The sequence below is a fragment of the Stegastes partitus genome, unplaced genomic scaffold (assembly GCF_000690725.1).
Source record: "Stegastes partitus isolate 25-593 unplaced genomic scaffold, Stegastes_partitus-1.0.2 Scaffold212, whole genome shotgun sequence".
In the NCBI taxonomy this organism is placed as follows: domain Eukaryota; kingdom Metazoa; phylum Chordata; class Actinopteri; family Pomacentridae; genus Stegastes; species Stegastes partitus.
The window spans coordinates 574822-591837 of NW_007577943.1; the positions used below are offsets into that span (position 1 = coordinate 574822).

General features: G+C 43.0%; 1 protein-coding gene across 1 annotated transcript; it reads right to left on the reverse strand.

Annotated features, from left to right (window-relative positions):
- Positions 1–7867: 7867 nt before the first annotated feature.
- On the reverse strand, positions 7868–17016 carry LOC103356654 (zinc finger protein 14-like). The gene is made up of 7 exons (XM_008280882.1): positions 16686–17016; positions 14270–14472; positions 13993–14094; positions 13793–13888; positions 13551–13661; positions 11900–12023; positions 7868–10722 (listed from the first exon to the last, which is right to left on the reverse strand). The coding sequence occupies exons 1-7, from the start codon at positions 16711–16713 to the stop codon at positions 8102–8104; spliced, it is 3285 nt and encodes a 1094-aa protein (XP_008279104.1). The 5' UTR covers positions 16714–17016; the 3' UTR covers positions 7868–8101.

Here is a 17016-nt window from a genome sequence, read left to right on the forward strand (position 1 = left end):
GCCCCACAGTGTTCCCACTCGGGGAAAAACAAGAAGCAGCAATGACAGAATGAAGCTTCACACAAGCTCGGCGAGGGCTTAAAGAGAGTTGCTTTCAGCAGGGATGAGTTATCAACACTGATCCAACCACTAAACATGAGATCAGTGTTGTGACCCAATCATAAAACAGGACAGCAGCGTGTATCCCAGTCTGCTCGGGGAGAGAGGGCAAAGGCATCACAAGCAAGGCTGGATCCAAACGGGACACGCAACAGTTAGGGTTGCTGGGGTAAAGTGGGTCAAAACGCCAGGACCATCACATGTCCCTATATGACACAGGCAGCACTGATTCACACTCATCATACAGACTTAAATGTAATGAGTGGTGTTCAACATGAGGATGCTGGGCACTTGAGGGGGACGCAAGGTAGATGTAAGGGGTCGTAGGCTGCTCAAGGAGACAGAGGCCAACGAAAATTGATAGTTTTTTTCTTTTTTGGTGAAAATATTGGTTTATTTCACTAAAACCATGCTCTTTATATGAATGGCTCACAGTAATATGCAAACATGTTAAACAGGCACAGCTTAAAGCTAGCATGTAGGACTATTACGTTCCAGCCATTGCTGATTGAACCTCCAAGCGATAAGTAAATCTCTGTATTTCACAGCACAATGGAGTTTTAAATCTGCTTTCCGCATTGACGTACTTGTAGCGATGCGTTTTACGTCAGCCCACAGTTTTCAATAAGTCAGAGCTGAAGAGAGAGCAACCATAGCAACAGAGAAAGAGTATTCTATGATGCCTTCAAAAAACATTCATTAAAAGCATTTCCATCTAAAAAAGAAACTGTTTGGAGGAAAGATTACAGTTGATTAAAGAAAGTGATCAACTGCAAAGAAAACATCAGAGCTACGCATTTACAGTGTTCCTGTAATTACTCTCACTGCCAGAAGGGGGAGACAAAATATCCACACTGAAGGTTTAAAACTGTGGACAGCAAACAAACTACATGATAGACTTCAGCTAATCTTTATCTAGCTTGGTTTGTAGCAAAAAATACCAAAACTGGCACATTTTTTCTGACTTTTGCTAAATCTGTTGCTTATTTTTTGGAAACAGTGGTAAAAGTTATTCACATAAAATCACAGACAGATCCCTCCTCTCACAGCACAGTTATTTGCAGCTCATGACAAAGAGTTATAAATAGGCATCTGTTCAAATGTGACTGTCACAAGACGAGCCAAACTGTTGGGAGCCTCTGAGCTCAACCTTCATCTATCCTGCAAAGTCACAAGATGCTACAACGTCTATGATTAGTTGACCAACAAAAAAAATGTAAGTTTTAATACTTAAAATTTCAGTCCTGGTTGACTTAGTGACACCTATAGTTGCCGTGGGAACAGCACATGCTAACACTTAATGAGCAATGATGCTGTCTGCTCAGATCCTAGAAGCTTCTGTAAAAAAACAATTTTTAGGTTCTTGAAGATTTCATCAGACACAAAACAAACAAACAAACAAAAAAAGCAGCTGGTCTGTCTATGTAGAGTGCAGCCAAACAAACACAAGTTGTTTTAATTAAGAAGCCAGTTACCTTGTTCAGGAGTCGGAGGTGTTCAGCCTGTCGCCTGCAGCTCTTCATGTGACACTCACACTGCTCCATCTTCTTCCATTACTGTCCTACCAAACCTAAAAATAGAGAAAATGACTGTTGTCTTGATGAAGACGATGAAAACATTGAAAACTTTTCATGTGAAGCAGTAGAAGTGGTTAGCATTGGTACAACATAGTACAGCTCTCATAAGGTGTTAGGAGAGTGAAGAGTAAACGGTTCAGGTGATAACAACAAAATGAAATTGTCCTGCATTATATAGGTTTTCCCTCAAAGAAATACCAGATATGTATTGATACAAGCTTTTAAAGTTTGAAACATAATTGTAAACTGAAAATATTTGCAATTAAAGGTGTCCGCTTCCATTCTGGTTCACCATTTTCAGCAAATATTTGATTAACAGAAAAAAAAATACTGTAGAATGAAAAGACACTTCAGTTCCCTTTTTCCACATTCCTGCAAACTGCACATTCGCAGAAGGTTGGTGCATTAAATAACACATCTGCATTGAAAATCTCAGCTCCTCGCCAGACGCTGCTTTGATTAACGGTGTTTTATTGCTAACCTTTAAGTCCTAACTGTTTCCGCGACCTCAATCTGTGACCTGACTTATGTTCCTCCCAGGGCTGCGGCTCGGAGACGAGATGTGCAACGAGCAGCGTCTCCGTTTGCCTCCCCTTGGTGGATTGCGTCACTGATACAGCGTGGAATATGATAATGATGCTCCTGTGATCAGAAGAACAAAGCTGCTTTCAGACCAGAGGATGACCTTGTTAGCATCAGATCAGGGATGTGGTCGGTCACTGATGCCCGTAAGCCTCTCTGTCGGTAGCTGATCTTAGAGGTGAAATGATCTCATCTTTCACTGCCGGCTGACATAAAATAAAACCCCACACAATCTAGCGTGGAACTGCTTCATCACAGACTTTGCTGTTATCAGTGTGGCTGTGGTCTGGCAGTATTGATGATGAGCTTGTGCGGTACATCTGCTGATGCAGTAGGAAGAGGGGGGGGGGGCTGACCTTCCCTTGCTCGGCGTCTCTAATGCCCAGTTCTCTGAGCTGCCTCGGTGCCAGGTTTCTCTCCCTCCCTCATTCCTTCTCTTTTCTCTTTGGTTGCAAGACTTTTGAACCCCCTCACCGCCAACCTCCCCCTCCCTCCCTCTCTCTTTCCCTCCCTCCCTACACCACCACCCCCCCACAGCCTTGTCTAAGGAGGCGTCCGCCCCAGTGAACTCATTGACCAGGAAAAGGCTTGTTTTCACTCCCTTCTGGTGTACGAGGGAGACAGTGTGCGCTGCAAAAAGTGTCCATCTCTGCAAGTGATTGTGATCAGGAGTGAATTTCCAAATCACTCTTGTCTGAGAGAAAATGTTTCAAAATGATGCCACTGGGACAGCTTCATGTGTTTGCAAAGCATTTCCACTTTTTCATGGACATTTTCTTGAATTTAGAAACAGCGGATAAGTGATATGCCTCATTCTGCATCATTTAAAGACAATCATTCTTGCGCAAAGGAAGATTCTTGGTCACAAACTGAGTTCTATCACCTCATTTGGAGCAGCTTGTGCATGGTAACACAAAGCAATACGAAAAGGCTCGTGAAGACGGACATTTTTTGTAGTGTTGACAGCATCCCGTTGGGACTCTCCTGCCAAACAAATGTCAGAGTCAGAGGCGCACACACAGGACGCAGACAGCAGTGCAGAATGCAAATGAATGCAAGTGGATGAAAGCGAGAGGAAGAATCGGAGTGGATGAAAAACGAGATAAAGCTCTTGGTTTCGCAAAAAAAAAGCCTGCGCGAACGCACAACCGCAGCGTTGATGGAGGATGGAGGGCTATGTGTGGCGATCGCAGGGCTGGTACCCAAGATGGGAGGGAAAGTGTGAGGCTGGAGATATGTCTGGGCACACACACAGGTTCACTCGAGGACACACACACATGCACTAACACACACTTGATTAGGAGAGCAATCCTTCCCCATTCTGTTGATTAGTCTGAGGGTTTTTCCAGCTCAATGGTTTCTCTGTTATATTTCCTCCTTTATCCATTGACTAAAACAAAAACGCGTTGCAAAAACAATGAAAGCAGGGTATCAATTGCAAGTGATTGTAGGGGTAATTTAAGACGCTCTTATGTGTGTATTACTTTCCCGAGCGCGGTGGTTAAACAGGGTGTGGTGCGGGCGTTACATGACTTTGTGTGTGGCACTGGTGTCCATGCATTCAGAGCAGATCTTGTTATCAAAGCCCTCCGCTGTGTCGTACGCTGTTCATATGGAAGAAATAAAGGTGCGTCATGGAGCAAATGCAAGAAATGGGGCGCTTGTTTTGATACGCTATGTTTCCGTAGTAACATGTAGGGGTCACAGTATTTTGGCAAAAAGGCCAGGAAATTCTGTGGTGCCTGTTGATGATCAAAACCTACTTTTTCTGAAATATCTCTGGGACAGTTTAACTGTTTGTGGCAGGGTTTTCAACAAACTGAACTCGGAGGCTGCAACCGCACATCTACGAGTGATGAAAACAAAAGACACACAAAGTCAGCGCTGAGTGTAGCTAATGGGATTGTGGCCTGTTCTGTGTAGCAACAGATAGGCCAACAAAGAAGGGACTTTTAGCCTAAATGAACTGCTTATATGAACAATAGTGATTCCACAGCACTTACCAGTTGCAACGCTGCATGCTCTCGCTTAGTCGGATCCTTTTCTAGTGCTGACACAACGCTGTGTAGAACGGCCTGACTGAACCCAACGTTAACATTCTGCTATAGGGGCATCAAACTGGCTAAATTACTGCATAACCTGGCAGGGTTTCCTCACTGAACCTTTAGTAAAACTTGACATTTTCAGTGTGTTTGTTGCTGCACGGAACTCGCTGTTGATGTTTCCAGCAGTGAAGGAGATTTTGAAAAGTTCAACACACAGATATGACGAAGGAATGAAAAGGCCACATCAAATGTGTAACCAATGGCAGGCTAATATCCCCAGTCTACATCCAGTGAGTCACACTGAAGCTGCATAATCAATTTAGTTATCATGACGTTGAATCAAACCCTCAGAGGGTTATTGCCCAACAGGCTGCTGCTTTCGTTGAAAAACTTTGATAACCTCACAGACACAGTTAGCAGCTAGCTTGTGAACAGAGTGACTCCACGTTTCCCTCTTCAGTACGTCTGAACCAAAACAAGACGACAAGGACAGTGACTGTTAGATTTACATTCATCAGTCAGATACACACAGATGAACAATATTCTGCCATGTCTGATAAATGTGTTTACCTGTTGTGTTTGCAGCTTGTTGTGTGTCATAAAAAAATACTTGAAGCAAATTTAAACACCAAAAAATGGGATGAGGGCAGTGTCCCTTTCTAAAGTTGTTGTAGACAAAAATACAAACAGAACAGGCCTATTAGCTCATGCAGGAGACATGGAGAGCTTAACTGTGACTTTGGTCTGGAATTAAAATCTTGTGTTTGCTCTGCTTTTAATCTCCACCAGCTTTGGAGAAATTCATTCAGTACCTTCTGCAAAGGTGACGTGAGCAGTTAGATTGAACCTAAAGGTGCTGTGAAACCAAAACAATGAGGTGAACGATACCAAAAATCCTTCTTCATTGCAGGATTATCTCACTGTTCTCATTAAAAGTAGCCCTTAGAATTATTAATATAAAAATCCTGCATGGTGGATCTTTAAAAATGTATGTTTTTCAACTTGTCAGCTGCTGACCCCTTAAATACTCACTACTGGTTTGGTTGAGATCACACAAATGAGATAAAATGTTAATTACTGCATTTTTGAGTTGCAATTAGGCAGATTTGGTGAACTTTGGACAGAGCCAGGCGAGCTGTTCTCCCAGTGTTTCCAGCATTCAAGTTAACTGGCTGCTGCCTGAAGCTTCATACTTGGTACGCAGTCATGAGAGCGGGATCAGTCTTGATTTGGCCGCCTCAGATTGCTGCATTTAAGGTCTTTTTAGAGACCCAAACAGGTGACAGCATCCATCACCGCTGATTTAAAACATCACAGGTCTCTGCAAAGGCTACATGAGCTGCAGGTGCAACATGCGGCACATAGTGTACCGCAAAGTGAAAAGTCCCAGACGTGTTATTTTTAAAGGTGACTTATTTTTCCTACCCCACGCATTTGTGACACCACGTTAATTTCGAGACCTGTTGGAGCGTGCAAGCATTCCCACCTATTACAAAATCCAGGAATGTTCCAGTGAGTCAGAAACGAAAACACAAAACAAATGGCTGAACAATAGTACAATGTACAGTAATTACAGGCTTAATATGTGGTTTCAGCAGACACAACTAATCCTGGAGAGACAGTCCGCAGCTGAGAGCCAAATATCTGGAACAATGCACAGATTCAGGACTTAGTGTCGGTGATATTGCAGCGAGCTGTCCATCCCATCCAGCTCTACTCGTAATGTGCTGCCTCATGCTACAATTAGAGCTGGACGAAGGCCTGCGAGAGACACCTCAAAGCAGGCAGGGAAGCATTGGGTTTGTGCTGTTTACTTATCCCACGCAGAGCAGTGGCTCTGGGGGTAAAGGCCACCGCTCCGTGGCTCTCTCCGGCTGACCGGGGAGTGGGTGCGGTGCTCCTCTTTACCCACCACCTGGCATTGGGGAGGCTATGTCTAGGAAAGAGACCACTGCCAGGCCTCAATTATGGGGGGGAATAATCCAGGACACACTGAAGCAATTACAGCCCCATATAAATCAATATGCTTTGGGTTAAAAAGTGATCTGCTCCCAACACTCTGGAGAGACTCTGACTCAGTCGGCCTTTGATTTTTCGGAGATGGGAGCCGTTTCCCTTGAATTTAGGGATGCTGCTGCTGCGGTTTTAACTGTCAGTCAGGCTGCGTCAACAGTCACAGACTGCGAGGAAGAGCAGACGATAAATATTGATTATGCAGCCACCAGGCCTGTATAAACAATTGTTGTGAAATTTATGTTGCATAAAGCAAAAAGTTGCATAAACAAGCAAGCTTCCCTGCAAATCACCATGTAAACAAATGACTTTCTGAGTGCACTACTTTCAATATTTACTGAGAATTGAGATATGAGTGTTAATAAGGGGTAAACATTGCATTATTTATTTATTAGAACTCTGGCAGAGTCAAAATCCTCCAACACAAGCTGTGGCAGCAGGGGGGGAATCACTGACAGCTAACAGTCTCCTGTGAAGTGACCCACATTAGCACGACTCTACTGCCATCTACTGGTTGAAAAAGACAACTGACTCCACAATACATCCATCCATCCATCCATCCATTATCTATACACCGCTTAATCCTCATTAGGGTCGCGGGGGGGCTGGAGTCTATCCCAGCTGACTTAGGGTGAAGGCAGGAGACACCCTGGACAGGTCACCAGTCTATCACAGGGCTACACTTAGAGACAGACAACCAAGCACACTCACATTCACACCTACAGACAATTTAGAATCACCAATTAACCTCAACATGTTTTTGGACTGTGTGGGAGGAAGCCGGAGAACCCGGAGAACCTGAAGAGAACCCACGCTGCACGGGGAGAACATGGAGACTCCATGCAGAAAGATCCCGGTGCCCTGACCAGGACGCAAACCTGCGACCTTCTTGCTGCGAGGCTACAGTGTTAACCAACTGCGCCACCTTGCAGCCCTCCACAATACAAAAGCAACGTAACTGATTTCACACTACAAAAACCTTTAAGCAAACAGTAAATGGTGGAAAAACAGTTTGTGAACACTTCCTGTTGAGCGCCTTCCTGAACCCACTTCAAAGAATATATTGGATGGTGTTCCTAAGCTGAATTTAAAGCTCGTCCTTCACTTAGTTCCTGTTGATTTTACTTGTCAGTCACAAATTACAACATGCTTTTTACTCCTGCTGTAACTAAATTGATCAGCGGATCGATGGAAAATACATCAGGAACTACTGATTGGTTGCAGACAAAAGAAAAATCCCCAAAACTGCTTGTTTTGGCCTCTCAGGTGTAAAGATTTCATTCCATTGTTTTGTTCTATATAAGAGAAAATGAAAAACTCTTCAGGGTTTATATCAACACAACCAGACAAAAACAGAATGGAATGGATGTAATGGAGTTGTAGTCTTAGGTGGAATTGTCTTGTCTGATCGAAAATTTATGAATGTTTATTACAATTTAAATACACTGATCAACTAACAGCCTAAAGCAAAAATAATCAAACGTAAAATGCTGTAAAGCAGAGAATTTTAAGACCAAAGAACTTTTTACTTAAGAACACAGGAAGCAATAATAATATTCAATGTTAATTTATTTCATAAAGCAATCTAAGCAGAAATTATTCCTTGGATTCCAATACATACATGCCTTATTGATCATTCATAACGTGAATCAACACAACGATGCAACAAGGAACAATGAAGAGCACCGACTTACAAACTAAATCAAACTTCTAAAAAAACAAGTGTTTTGGACACCTGGACATTGTTTAAAGTAGAACAAGTGCATGAAAACGAACCAGAGGTTTCTACTGAAATTCTATCCTCACTTCATCAGTGAAAGACGATTCAATTTTCACATCGTGAGTGAGCGAGTGTTCCCAGAGGGACTTTTTCTGGAGGAACGCTACCCCGCACTCCTCACATATGTAGCTCTTTGGCTTCCCAGCGTGAGTCCGCCTGTGTTTCTTCATGTGATACGACAACCTGAAGCCTTTGTCGCATATGTCACATTTAAATGGCTTCTCTCCTGTGTGGATGCGCATGTGTGACTTCAAGTAGCCCGACTGAATGAAGGCTTTGCCGCACACCTCACACTTGTACGGGCGCTCTCCGGTGTGGTACCTGTTGTGGAGCCGGAGCTCGTTGGCAGTCAGGAAGGTCTTTCCACACACTGTGCACTGATGTGGCCTCTCGCCTGTGTGGATGAGCTCGTGCCTCTTCAGCGACGTCTCCTTCATGAACTGTTTGCCGCAGTTGTTGCAGGGATACCTGACGCCGATGTGGATTTGCTCCACGTGGTTTGTCAGCTGCAGCTTGGTGCGATAAGCCATGTCGCACTGTGTGCAGGCCCAGGGTCTCTCCTCCGAGTGGGTTCCCATGTGGACTGTGAGCTCGGACGCAGAGCGGTAGCATTTTCCACACTGCCAGCACAGGAAGGGCTTCTCCCCGGTGTGCTTCCGCTGATGCACCGTCAGACAGTTGGAGGACCTGAACTTCTCTGGGCACATGTTACAAATGTAAGGGAACTCCCCCTTGTGGATTCTCTGATGGATGGCAAGGTAGGACAGCTGGATGAAGGTCTTGTCACATTGTGCACAAGGATACGGCCCGCTGAAGCTGTGCTGCTTCTCGTAGTGTTCCCTCAAGCGCCTCAGTAAGGTGAAATTCTTCTCGCACATTGTGCACTGCATCGGTCTGTGCATCAATTTGTGCCTCTCGAAAGCAGGCTCGTTTGCCAGTATCTTTCCACACTCTTTGCAGTAGAGCGGATCGTGAATCCTCTGGTGCACTTTGAGCATCGTCATGCTCTTGAATTCTTTCCTGCAATCGTCACATTTCATGATTTCCGTCACTTCGATTTTGCAAATGTTCTCCTGGTGCTCCTTTAAAGCTGACAGGTACTCAAAGTGCTTACCACAGTTTGAACACCACACAGGTATCTTGAGCAGTGGACCCTGTTGGGAGTCTGAACTAATCACTTCACTCTGACTGGGCCCCGCTTTTGGCTCTTTTTTCCATGTAAATCTTGCAGTTTTCTTATGACAAATGGCATAGATCTGATGTCTCTTCAGGCCGTGCATGTGTTTAAACCGCTTCTTGCAGTGGACGCAATGATACGGCCGATCGTCTGTGTGACACTGTATGTGCCGGTTCAGTGTTTTGACACTGTCAAATGCCCTAGAACAGACCGGGCACACCTTAAGGGCCTTTTTGCTGACTTTTTGCACAGGCACAGACAGGGACTCCTCCAACGTGTCTGCAGGCGCATCTGGATTGTTTTCTTGTTTGTCAAGGCCACCAGTATCACCACCGGTCTGAGTGTCAGCTTCAGCCAGAATCTGTTCCAGTGTTTTGCTCTGTTCCTCCCTGATGCCTTCATGACCGTGAATAATCTGATGTTTCTTTAACGTGTCTTTGTACTTGAAGCCCTTCTCACAAGTGATGCAAATAAAAGGACGCTCCTCTGAGTGAGACCGTAAATGCTTTGCGATGTCAGCGGTGCACGGAAGAATCCGGCTGCAGATGGGACAGACTTTGCCCTCCATCGACACCTCTAAGGGTGGCTGTGGATTTGAGCGCATTGTCTCTTTCTTCTTAGGCTTTTTCTGCTCTCTGCTCTTACAAATCTCCTTCTGGTGTCTCTTTAACACATAAGGATTCTTAAACTTCTTCTCACAGAAAGAGCACTTATATGGGCGGTCCTCTGAGTGGGACTTCATGTGTCGTTCCATGTCTACCCGGCGGGCAAAATATTTCCCACACAGAGAACAATTTTTGTTTTCTAAAATCTCTGAAGTGCTAGGATCCCCTAAGTCCTCTTCTTTAGGGCTTATGCTCATGTCTCCCTTTTCGTGAACACGCATGGTGTGTCGGTTCATGTCATAATGGTCCCTGAATCGTTTGTCGCAGTTGGCGCACTTGTACTTGAGGTCCCGATTTGCATCATGAATTTCCTGATGCCGTCTCATGGCTGCAGCTCGAAGGAAAGTCTTATTGCAGACAGGACATGTCTTATTGTTGGGGTATTTTTTTCTTTGCCTCTTAGCTGTCATTAAGTCTTTCTTTTCTTTTAAAGCTTTTCTCTTCAGCTGGAGCCTTTTGCTTTGTTTAAGTGGCTGAAAAGCTGCTGGCTTTAAGGTGTCGCCTGTGTCCTCGTGTGTTGCATCTCCAGCTGTTTCTTCCTCGTTTACATCATTCTCTTCATGATCATCAGGCTCCACCAAACTGGGTGGCTGTTCGATGTGTATATAGTCCAGCAGTGTCACAGTTTCACCCTCCACCTGGACGGTCATACAGCCTTGCATCTGCTCTGACGAAGGCTGTAGCTGTATTTGGTCAGGATCGATCACAACCTTCTCCAGCTGAGGGAGGGAAAGTGAAGAGAGGATGCAATTTCCAAACGAAGATGGAATGGTCTGAGTTTCATCTGTGGGAAAAAGAAGAATTACATCAGCTTCATAGTTCACAGTTATCACCAAACTGGTGGAAAAATTAGCTGTTGTTATAGCAACAAGTCCTCCAGTCCAAAGCCCTGCACAAAGGTTTGATCTGCTATCCGGATCATCACCACAACCTTTCAGGGCAAATATATGCTTATGTGAACTCCTTTTCTAATACAAATAACTTCTTAGAGGCTTGGTGAACAATGTTTGTGGAGCTATAATTTTCTTAATGGCCTAAATCATATGTGTCAAACTCAAATACACAGTGGGCCAAAATGAAAAACTGGCACTAAGTCGAAGGCCAGACTCGATATTTATGGAAGAACTGACCACAATTGTGCATGTTTTCCTTTCTCTCCAGATAAACTTATTCACATGGAAAGAACCTTAACCCACATCACCTTATCACATCTCCTACATAACTAAGGATAATCAATAATTGCTGGATCACCTCCTATTTTTTCATTCATCTTTTGAAATGTTAAGCTGCTGACAAACAGTAGCGACCAGATAGACCAGGGGTTCTCAACCTTTCTGCTGCCAAGGCCCCCCTCCCCATGGATAAGGTCTTGTTGCTTTATAAAAGCAGGCCGCCACTAAAGTTTAGCTCAGGCATCTGCTGGTTTCTTCAGGCTTAAGTTATTAAGAAGAAACTGCAAACTGGCAGCAAACTATATACATTAACACTATAATAATTTTTGTCAGCTCACCCAGCTCTAGCTATAAAGCAGCTACATTAATGCAGGCGCACCCACACATGCGAGCACTGCAGGGAAAATGTGTGTGATCTTGATGCACCAGAGTCAGTCATTCTAAGCAGTTCACTACTTTTATTCATATACACGTCTGGAAAAAATACAGGACAACGGCGACATCAATGGTGCAGATGGCCATACTACTGCCCCACACTGCATTTTGATCAGTTTGTTTATTTGTAGTTATTGAGCTAGGCAGTGAGTTTATACAAATGAAGCACTACAGATTGATTGTGTGTTTGGTTCGATAGTTTCTCTCATTCTTTATCATTAGAATATCTTTTTGTATTTTTCTTAATACCATTCAAAGCCATCTCAAGACACAGTCGACAGCTCTCTGTGGCCCCCTAGTGGGCCGTGGCCCCCCTGTTGAGAACCACTGGTAAAGCAGCCCAGTGAGACTCACCAGATAAATCAAAATGTCCGAGTGTTGTGTGGTACAGGAGCACAGTTTTCAGGTGCTTCGGATCAGGAACTGAGTGTGCACACTCCTCCAGGGCGGATGGGACGGCACTGAGCATGGATGCAGTCTAGAGAACATAAATACAAGAATACACATTTAAAAGAAGAAAACAAAAACTGAGCTGAAGACACACATTTAACATGTCCACATTTTCTGTCTTCATTGACACACTTTTAACAAAATCACTAAATGAAAGGCATTTTATTGTTACTTTTTTATCATTTGAGTTGAACTGAATATATGGAGGACCACAATTTAAAGCTCATTGTTTGTGGTCTTTGTTTGTGGTCTGTGTGTGTGTGTGTGTGCGTGTGTGCGTGTGTGTGTGTGTGTGTGTGTGTGTGTGTGTGTGTGTACAGACTGAGGAGGTTATGAGTTACAGTTTCCTACTTACATACATTGTTTATGGGATGTTGTGTTTGGGCAAAATAAATCGATGTCATATTAAAGGATCTGAGAGCTCTACAAACAAGTATAATCCTCTGATTTTATACTCTGAGCTACAACCTAAGTCTTATTTTTTTCCACTTGCATTTGTTCACATGTTGACAAACTGACACTTTAAAAGGACGAATTAGCATTTAGCATCTTTTATCTGTAACGTAGCTGTTATGAACAGATAACTATTATTGGATTTATAAAGTATCGAGGTCGACTGCTCAATCGGTCGGTTGCTTTGCTTTCATCTGATCGAATTCTCTTTGGTCTGACAGTCCTTAGTGTTACTTTCAAAAGGACAAGAGCAAACATCAGCACTCTTCCAAAATGATCTTTCCAAAATCCAGGAGCAGGAGGAACAGATCACCTGTCAACATCCCTGCATTTTCACAAGTTGAAAGACGTGGCCAAAAGTTGAGTCTAACTCTTCAAACAGTATTCTTTTTTTAATCATAGTTTACCAGTTAACATGCCAGATCATCTATTAACAGGAGGCTGACTTCTGTGTTATATGTCTTAATAGTTCTTGTACTGTTATGTGTTGATAAAGCTGATGTAGTTCTGATTTTGCAAATAATATGAATATGGGCCGGAACACACTTTGACTCTGTTATTTTGATAAAATAATCAGGTTAAATTGGTTTAAAATGCTGCAAATTCGACATTTGTCCATCATATACAGGCTAATAGGGCTAGCAGGTAGAGCGCCCTCTGGCCAACTTTGTTGATCTAAAGAAAACGTGCAGATTTTTTTTTTTCTGTGAGCAATCGGTTGGCTGTAGAGTAGGTATGATATCAGATAACCATGATGTTCTTGGGTTGACTAGAGCCCTGCTAGACTACAGTGATACTGAAGAAAACTACAGTTGTGACTGTTTCTAAGGTAAGTTCTGGAGCTATAAATAGCATATTTTTTTCTATGATTTCCAAGCAGGTTTATAGATGCGTCTTGGACACAATATCCTCTGAAGAGTCTGACTTCTTTGTTTACCTTCAGTGTGACTGTGTGTTCAGATTTGACAGATTTTTTAACAATGCAAACTGGGTCAAGTGTGATTCAGAAATCAACTATCTGTTTTAGTTACAACTTCAGCTGGAGCAAACAGAGACGCTAACCAACACTGAATAGGTTGGTTTACCACACATGCTGTAATACCTGTTGAATGTCTGGTACTGGAAGAAGCTTTTCCAGTCTGGATAAGAAATCCAGCATTAGCACCTGCAGAGCGCTGTCATATTCAGGCCCAAAATCTGTCGGGAAAACATCCTGAAAGAAAAAATAGAAATCACAGTTTACAATTTAACAGTCCAGTACTACACAACCACTGCATATAATGTATTCTGTACGGATAGACAGATCCAACAGTATAAGAGTATGTAACACCGAAAATCACAAACCTGGAAGAACTTCTCCTTCTCTTCAGGGTCCTTCAACAACAATTCAACTTGGTCCACAAAGTTTGATTCGGGAAACTCAACCTCTGCAAAACATGGCTGAAACAAAAACATGCATTACTGTACTTTACGTAGAAAAAAAATGACTTGATGAGAAACATGATCACACTGAAGTGCTACATGTCACATTTTAAGAAACTAACCTGCGCTGCCCAAGTGGATATGAGGGCCTTGATGCGGTCCAAGTGCATCTCAATGGTTTCTCTGTCTGTTATCTGCTCAGCATGACACAACTCCAGAACCACCTGCCACAAAGGGTTTCACCTCCGTGTCAATATAAATAACAGACATCCCAGCACAACACAGAATGTTTTTGTTTAGATACTGTGAGTTTTAGAGTGATGTGGTAGATTTTACTCATTACCAAACAATTCAATGTGACAGTTATCATTAAATGTCTTTGTGTAACCACAGCCTTACCCGAGCTCTGAGTCCCAGCAGGAGCTGAGCCTTCTGATCTGCATTCAGCAGCTCAGGCACAATTTCTGTTACTGTGCTGATGAACTCCTCCACCATCCCATACTCCTGCACATTTCCCCTCTGCACGACGTGCCACATGGCTGCAGACACCAGGCGCAGGGGAGGTATGAAGAGGCGTAGGGCCTGCAACAGGAGAGGTGGATCTGGAAAGTATTTATTACAATGTTAATACTAAAGCAAAATCAAGTTAGAAATACATTTTATACAGTAATGATATAACATCATACAGGTAATACTTTAAAAGAAGTACACACAATTAGAAATAAAACATTCTTGCTTCATAATGTTCCATCATCTTGCTGACTGGTAGATAAATTAATGACTCATGTAATTATGTGAGGGCAACAGATTATTATATGTTGCACATAGTCCTGAAAACCAACTAGTACGCTCACGCTGGAAGACTACATGTCCCCTGTGATTATTATATGCCTCGTACTTGTATACTAACTGAATTAATGCATGGACAAGTTTATTAAAACAGCAACTGAAATGACAGTTTTGGAAATAAGTTTTACACCACTGTGACCACTGTCTTATGCCTCTTTCTTTGCAGTTCCTGGTAGAGCCATGTTGTATTTTCTTACTGTTGTAATGTTCGGCTGTTTTACTGATTCCAAGCCAGTTAGCGACGGCTTTCTCACTGCATTCCTCATTAAGGACCAAGGTGGGCGTCTTCTCCTCATCTCGCAGTTCTTTTCCTTTAGGCATCATTGAGTGATAATTTGGTTTGGATTCAATACATAACATTCTAAAATAGATTTATTTAAAATATATAACTTTATTGCACATGTGGAAGACGTTTTCATGTCTTGTGGAAGTTGCAGTAATTATTCAATCACCAGAAGAAAAATTCTAATTAAATTTTTAATGTTAAAGACTCGTTATGTAGACTTTGTAGAAAGAAAACAACTTGTGTTTTAATAAATATTTAAAAAGCTGTATGTGGCCCAGAGACTAGCCAGTGTTTTTGAAATTTTCATTCATATTTACTTCCAATCATAATTGTGCCCAGAAAGTCCCCCCTCACCCCAAAATCAACAACACTATCAGAAACTAACTGACCAACACTAAAGGCACACTGGGGCTTTAGGGGTGCTGTGCAAAAAAGTGATCATCTGCCAAAAACTAAATGTTAAAGCCGTGTTGCTCAGTTTTTACACGTCATAATGTACAAATACACATAACTTTATGTCCATGGCAACAGAAAAAGTGTATCTTTGTGAAACTTTTTTTGCAACTGTATAACTGTGACCAAAAAAATGTCTCAAGTTTGTAACATAACGTGCAGTTCATATCGGCCTGGCATGTGGGATGATTGTAGACAACACTACGGTATTGGTTCAACTGTTAATACCACGGTCTACACATGGGTTGTATGTATAAAACTAAGAAATGACTTTTTTGCAATCATCCTATAATCCTTAAAATATAATTCAGAAATGAAATCAAGTAAGTTTGCTGCATTATTAACATTTCAGTCACAATGTAAGTGCTGCAGTCTCTTTTGGTAAGTGGAAAACTGCATTATATGAGTTGAACTGGTTATTTAAAGCTATTTCAACCAGTAAAAACAACTGGACTGTTCATGATCTAGGTCACACAGCAGTTAAAATAATGCAGAGACATAAGGATATTTGCTCAGTTTTGGCAAAAGATCACATTTTGGCACAGCAGGGCGCCCCTGGTTAGACTGGGACCCCTGTTGGACGCACCAGTTACTCTCCCACCACCTCCAAGGAAACCCTGATGCATTCAGGGGCTGACAAGTGTGTCGTATTTATGAGCCGCCACATAGGAGCACCTCAGTGAAATAGTAAACATGGCTGCGGGAGTCGTGACTTTCTGCGCTAACCAAGTTACTGAAATGGTAAAAGCGACACACTTCGTATACATGACATTACTTTTCTTACCGGCAAATTGAGTAAAAAAAGGCGTCGCTGCATGTCTGTCCTAACGCTTGCTGGGCTTCCGGACATGAGCATTAGTTGTGCTCTAGCTTTGTTTTTAGCCACTACCGCTAGCTGCCGTTACAGTTGAAGCCCGCGAAGGCAGCATCTGTCAACCCTCAAGGCTCCCTTCGGTTACTCACCAACACTAATCCATGTGGTCAGATAACTGCCTTTACGGGTTATGTTAAATAATTTCTACGTGTACAAAGAATAGAATGGTTTGTTAGCCAACTATGTTAGCTGTTAACGAGCGCACACAGCGGCTCCCTAGCGCTGTACCGTAGCACAAAGCCACCGCCATCTCAGAGCGGGGTACGCCATGTTCAAAATCGGGCGCACACACTCCAACAGAAAACCCAATAACTCAAGATGAGTGATACATTTTTGAATTTTCATCGACTTACCGTTTTCGATACGATGTGGGCTATCCATTTTGTCCAGGAAAACTGACCAATTAGGTCAGGAAATCAACTCAGGGCTGTTGTGAGTCGACGTCTGTCCAACCCTGCGGTGCAAGTTGGCGCGGAGGAAGGGCGGCTCGATATTCTGTACGGAGTGCGCAGGCGTAGATAAAATCACACGTTGTGCGGGTGTCATTCAGTCGTCGCGGTTTATACGGGTTAGTGTCTATTCATACGGCCTGCTAACACATACACTCCGTTAACTTTAGTCCCGAAAATTACACCGTGTGATAATTTGACAAACTTTGGCCCTGCCTGCAACAAGAACAGACCT

Excerpts from the sequence above, each read along its gene's own strand:
- LOC103356654 (XM_008280882.1), bottom strand. The coding sequence starts at position 16,713 with ATGGATAGCCCACATCGTATCGAAAACG. Across the intron at positions 13,662-13,792 it reads AGAAGGAGAAGTTCTTCCAG|GATGTTTTCCCGACAGATTT; the intron begins GTTTGTGATTTT and ends TTTTTCTTTCAG. Across the intron at positions 10,723-11,899 it reads CGGACATTTTGATTTATCTG|ATGAAACTCAGACCATTCCA; the intron begins GTGAGTCTCACT and ends TTTTTCCCACAG.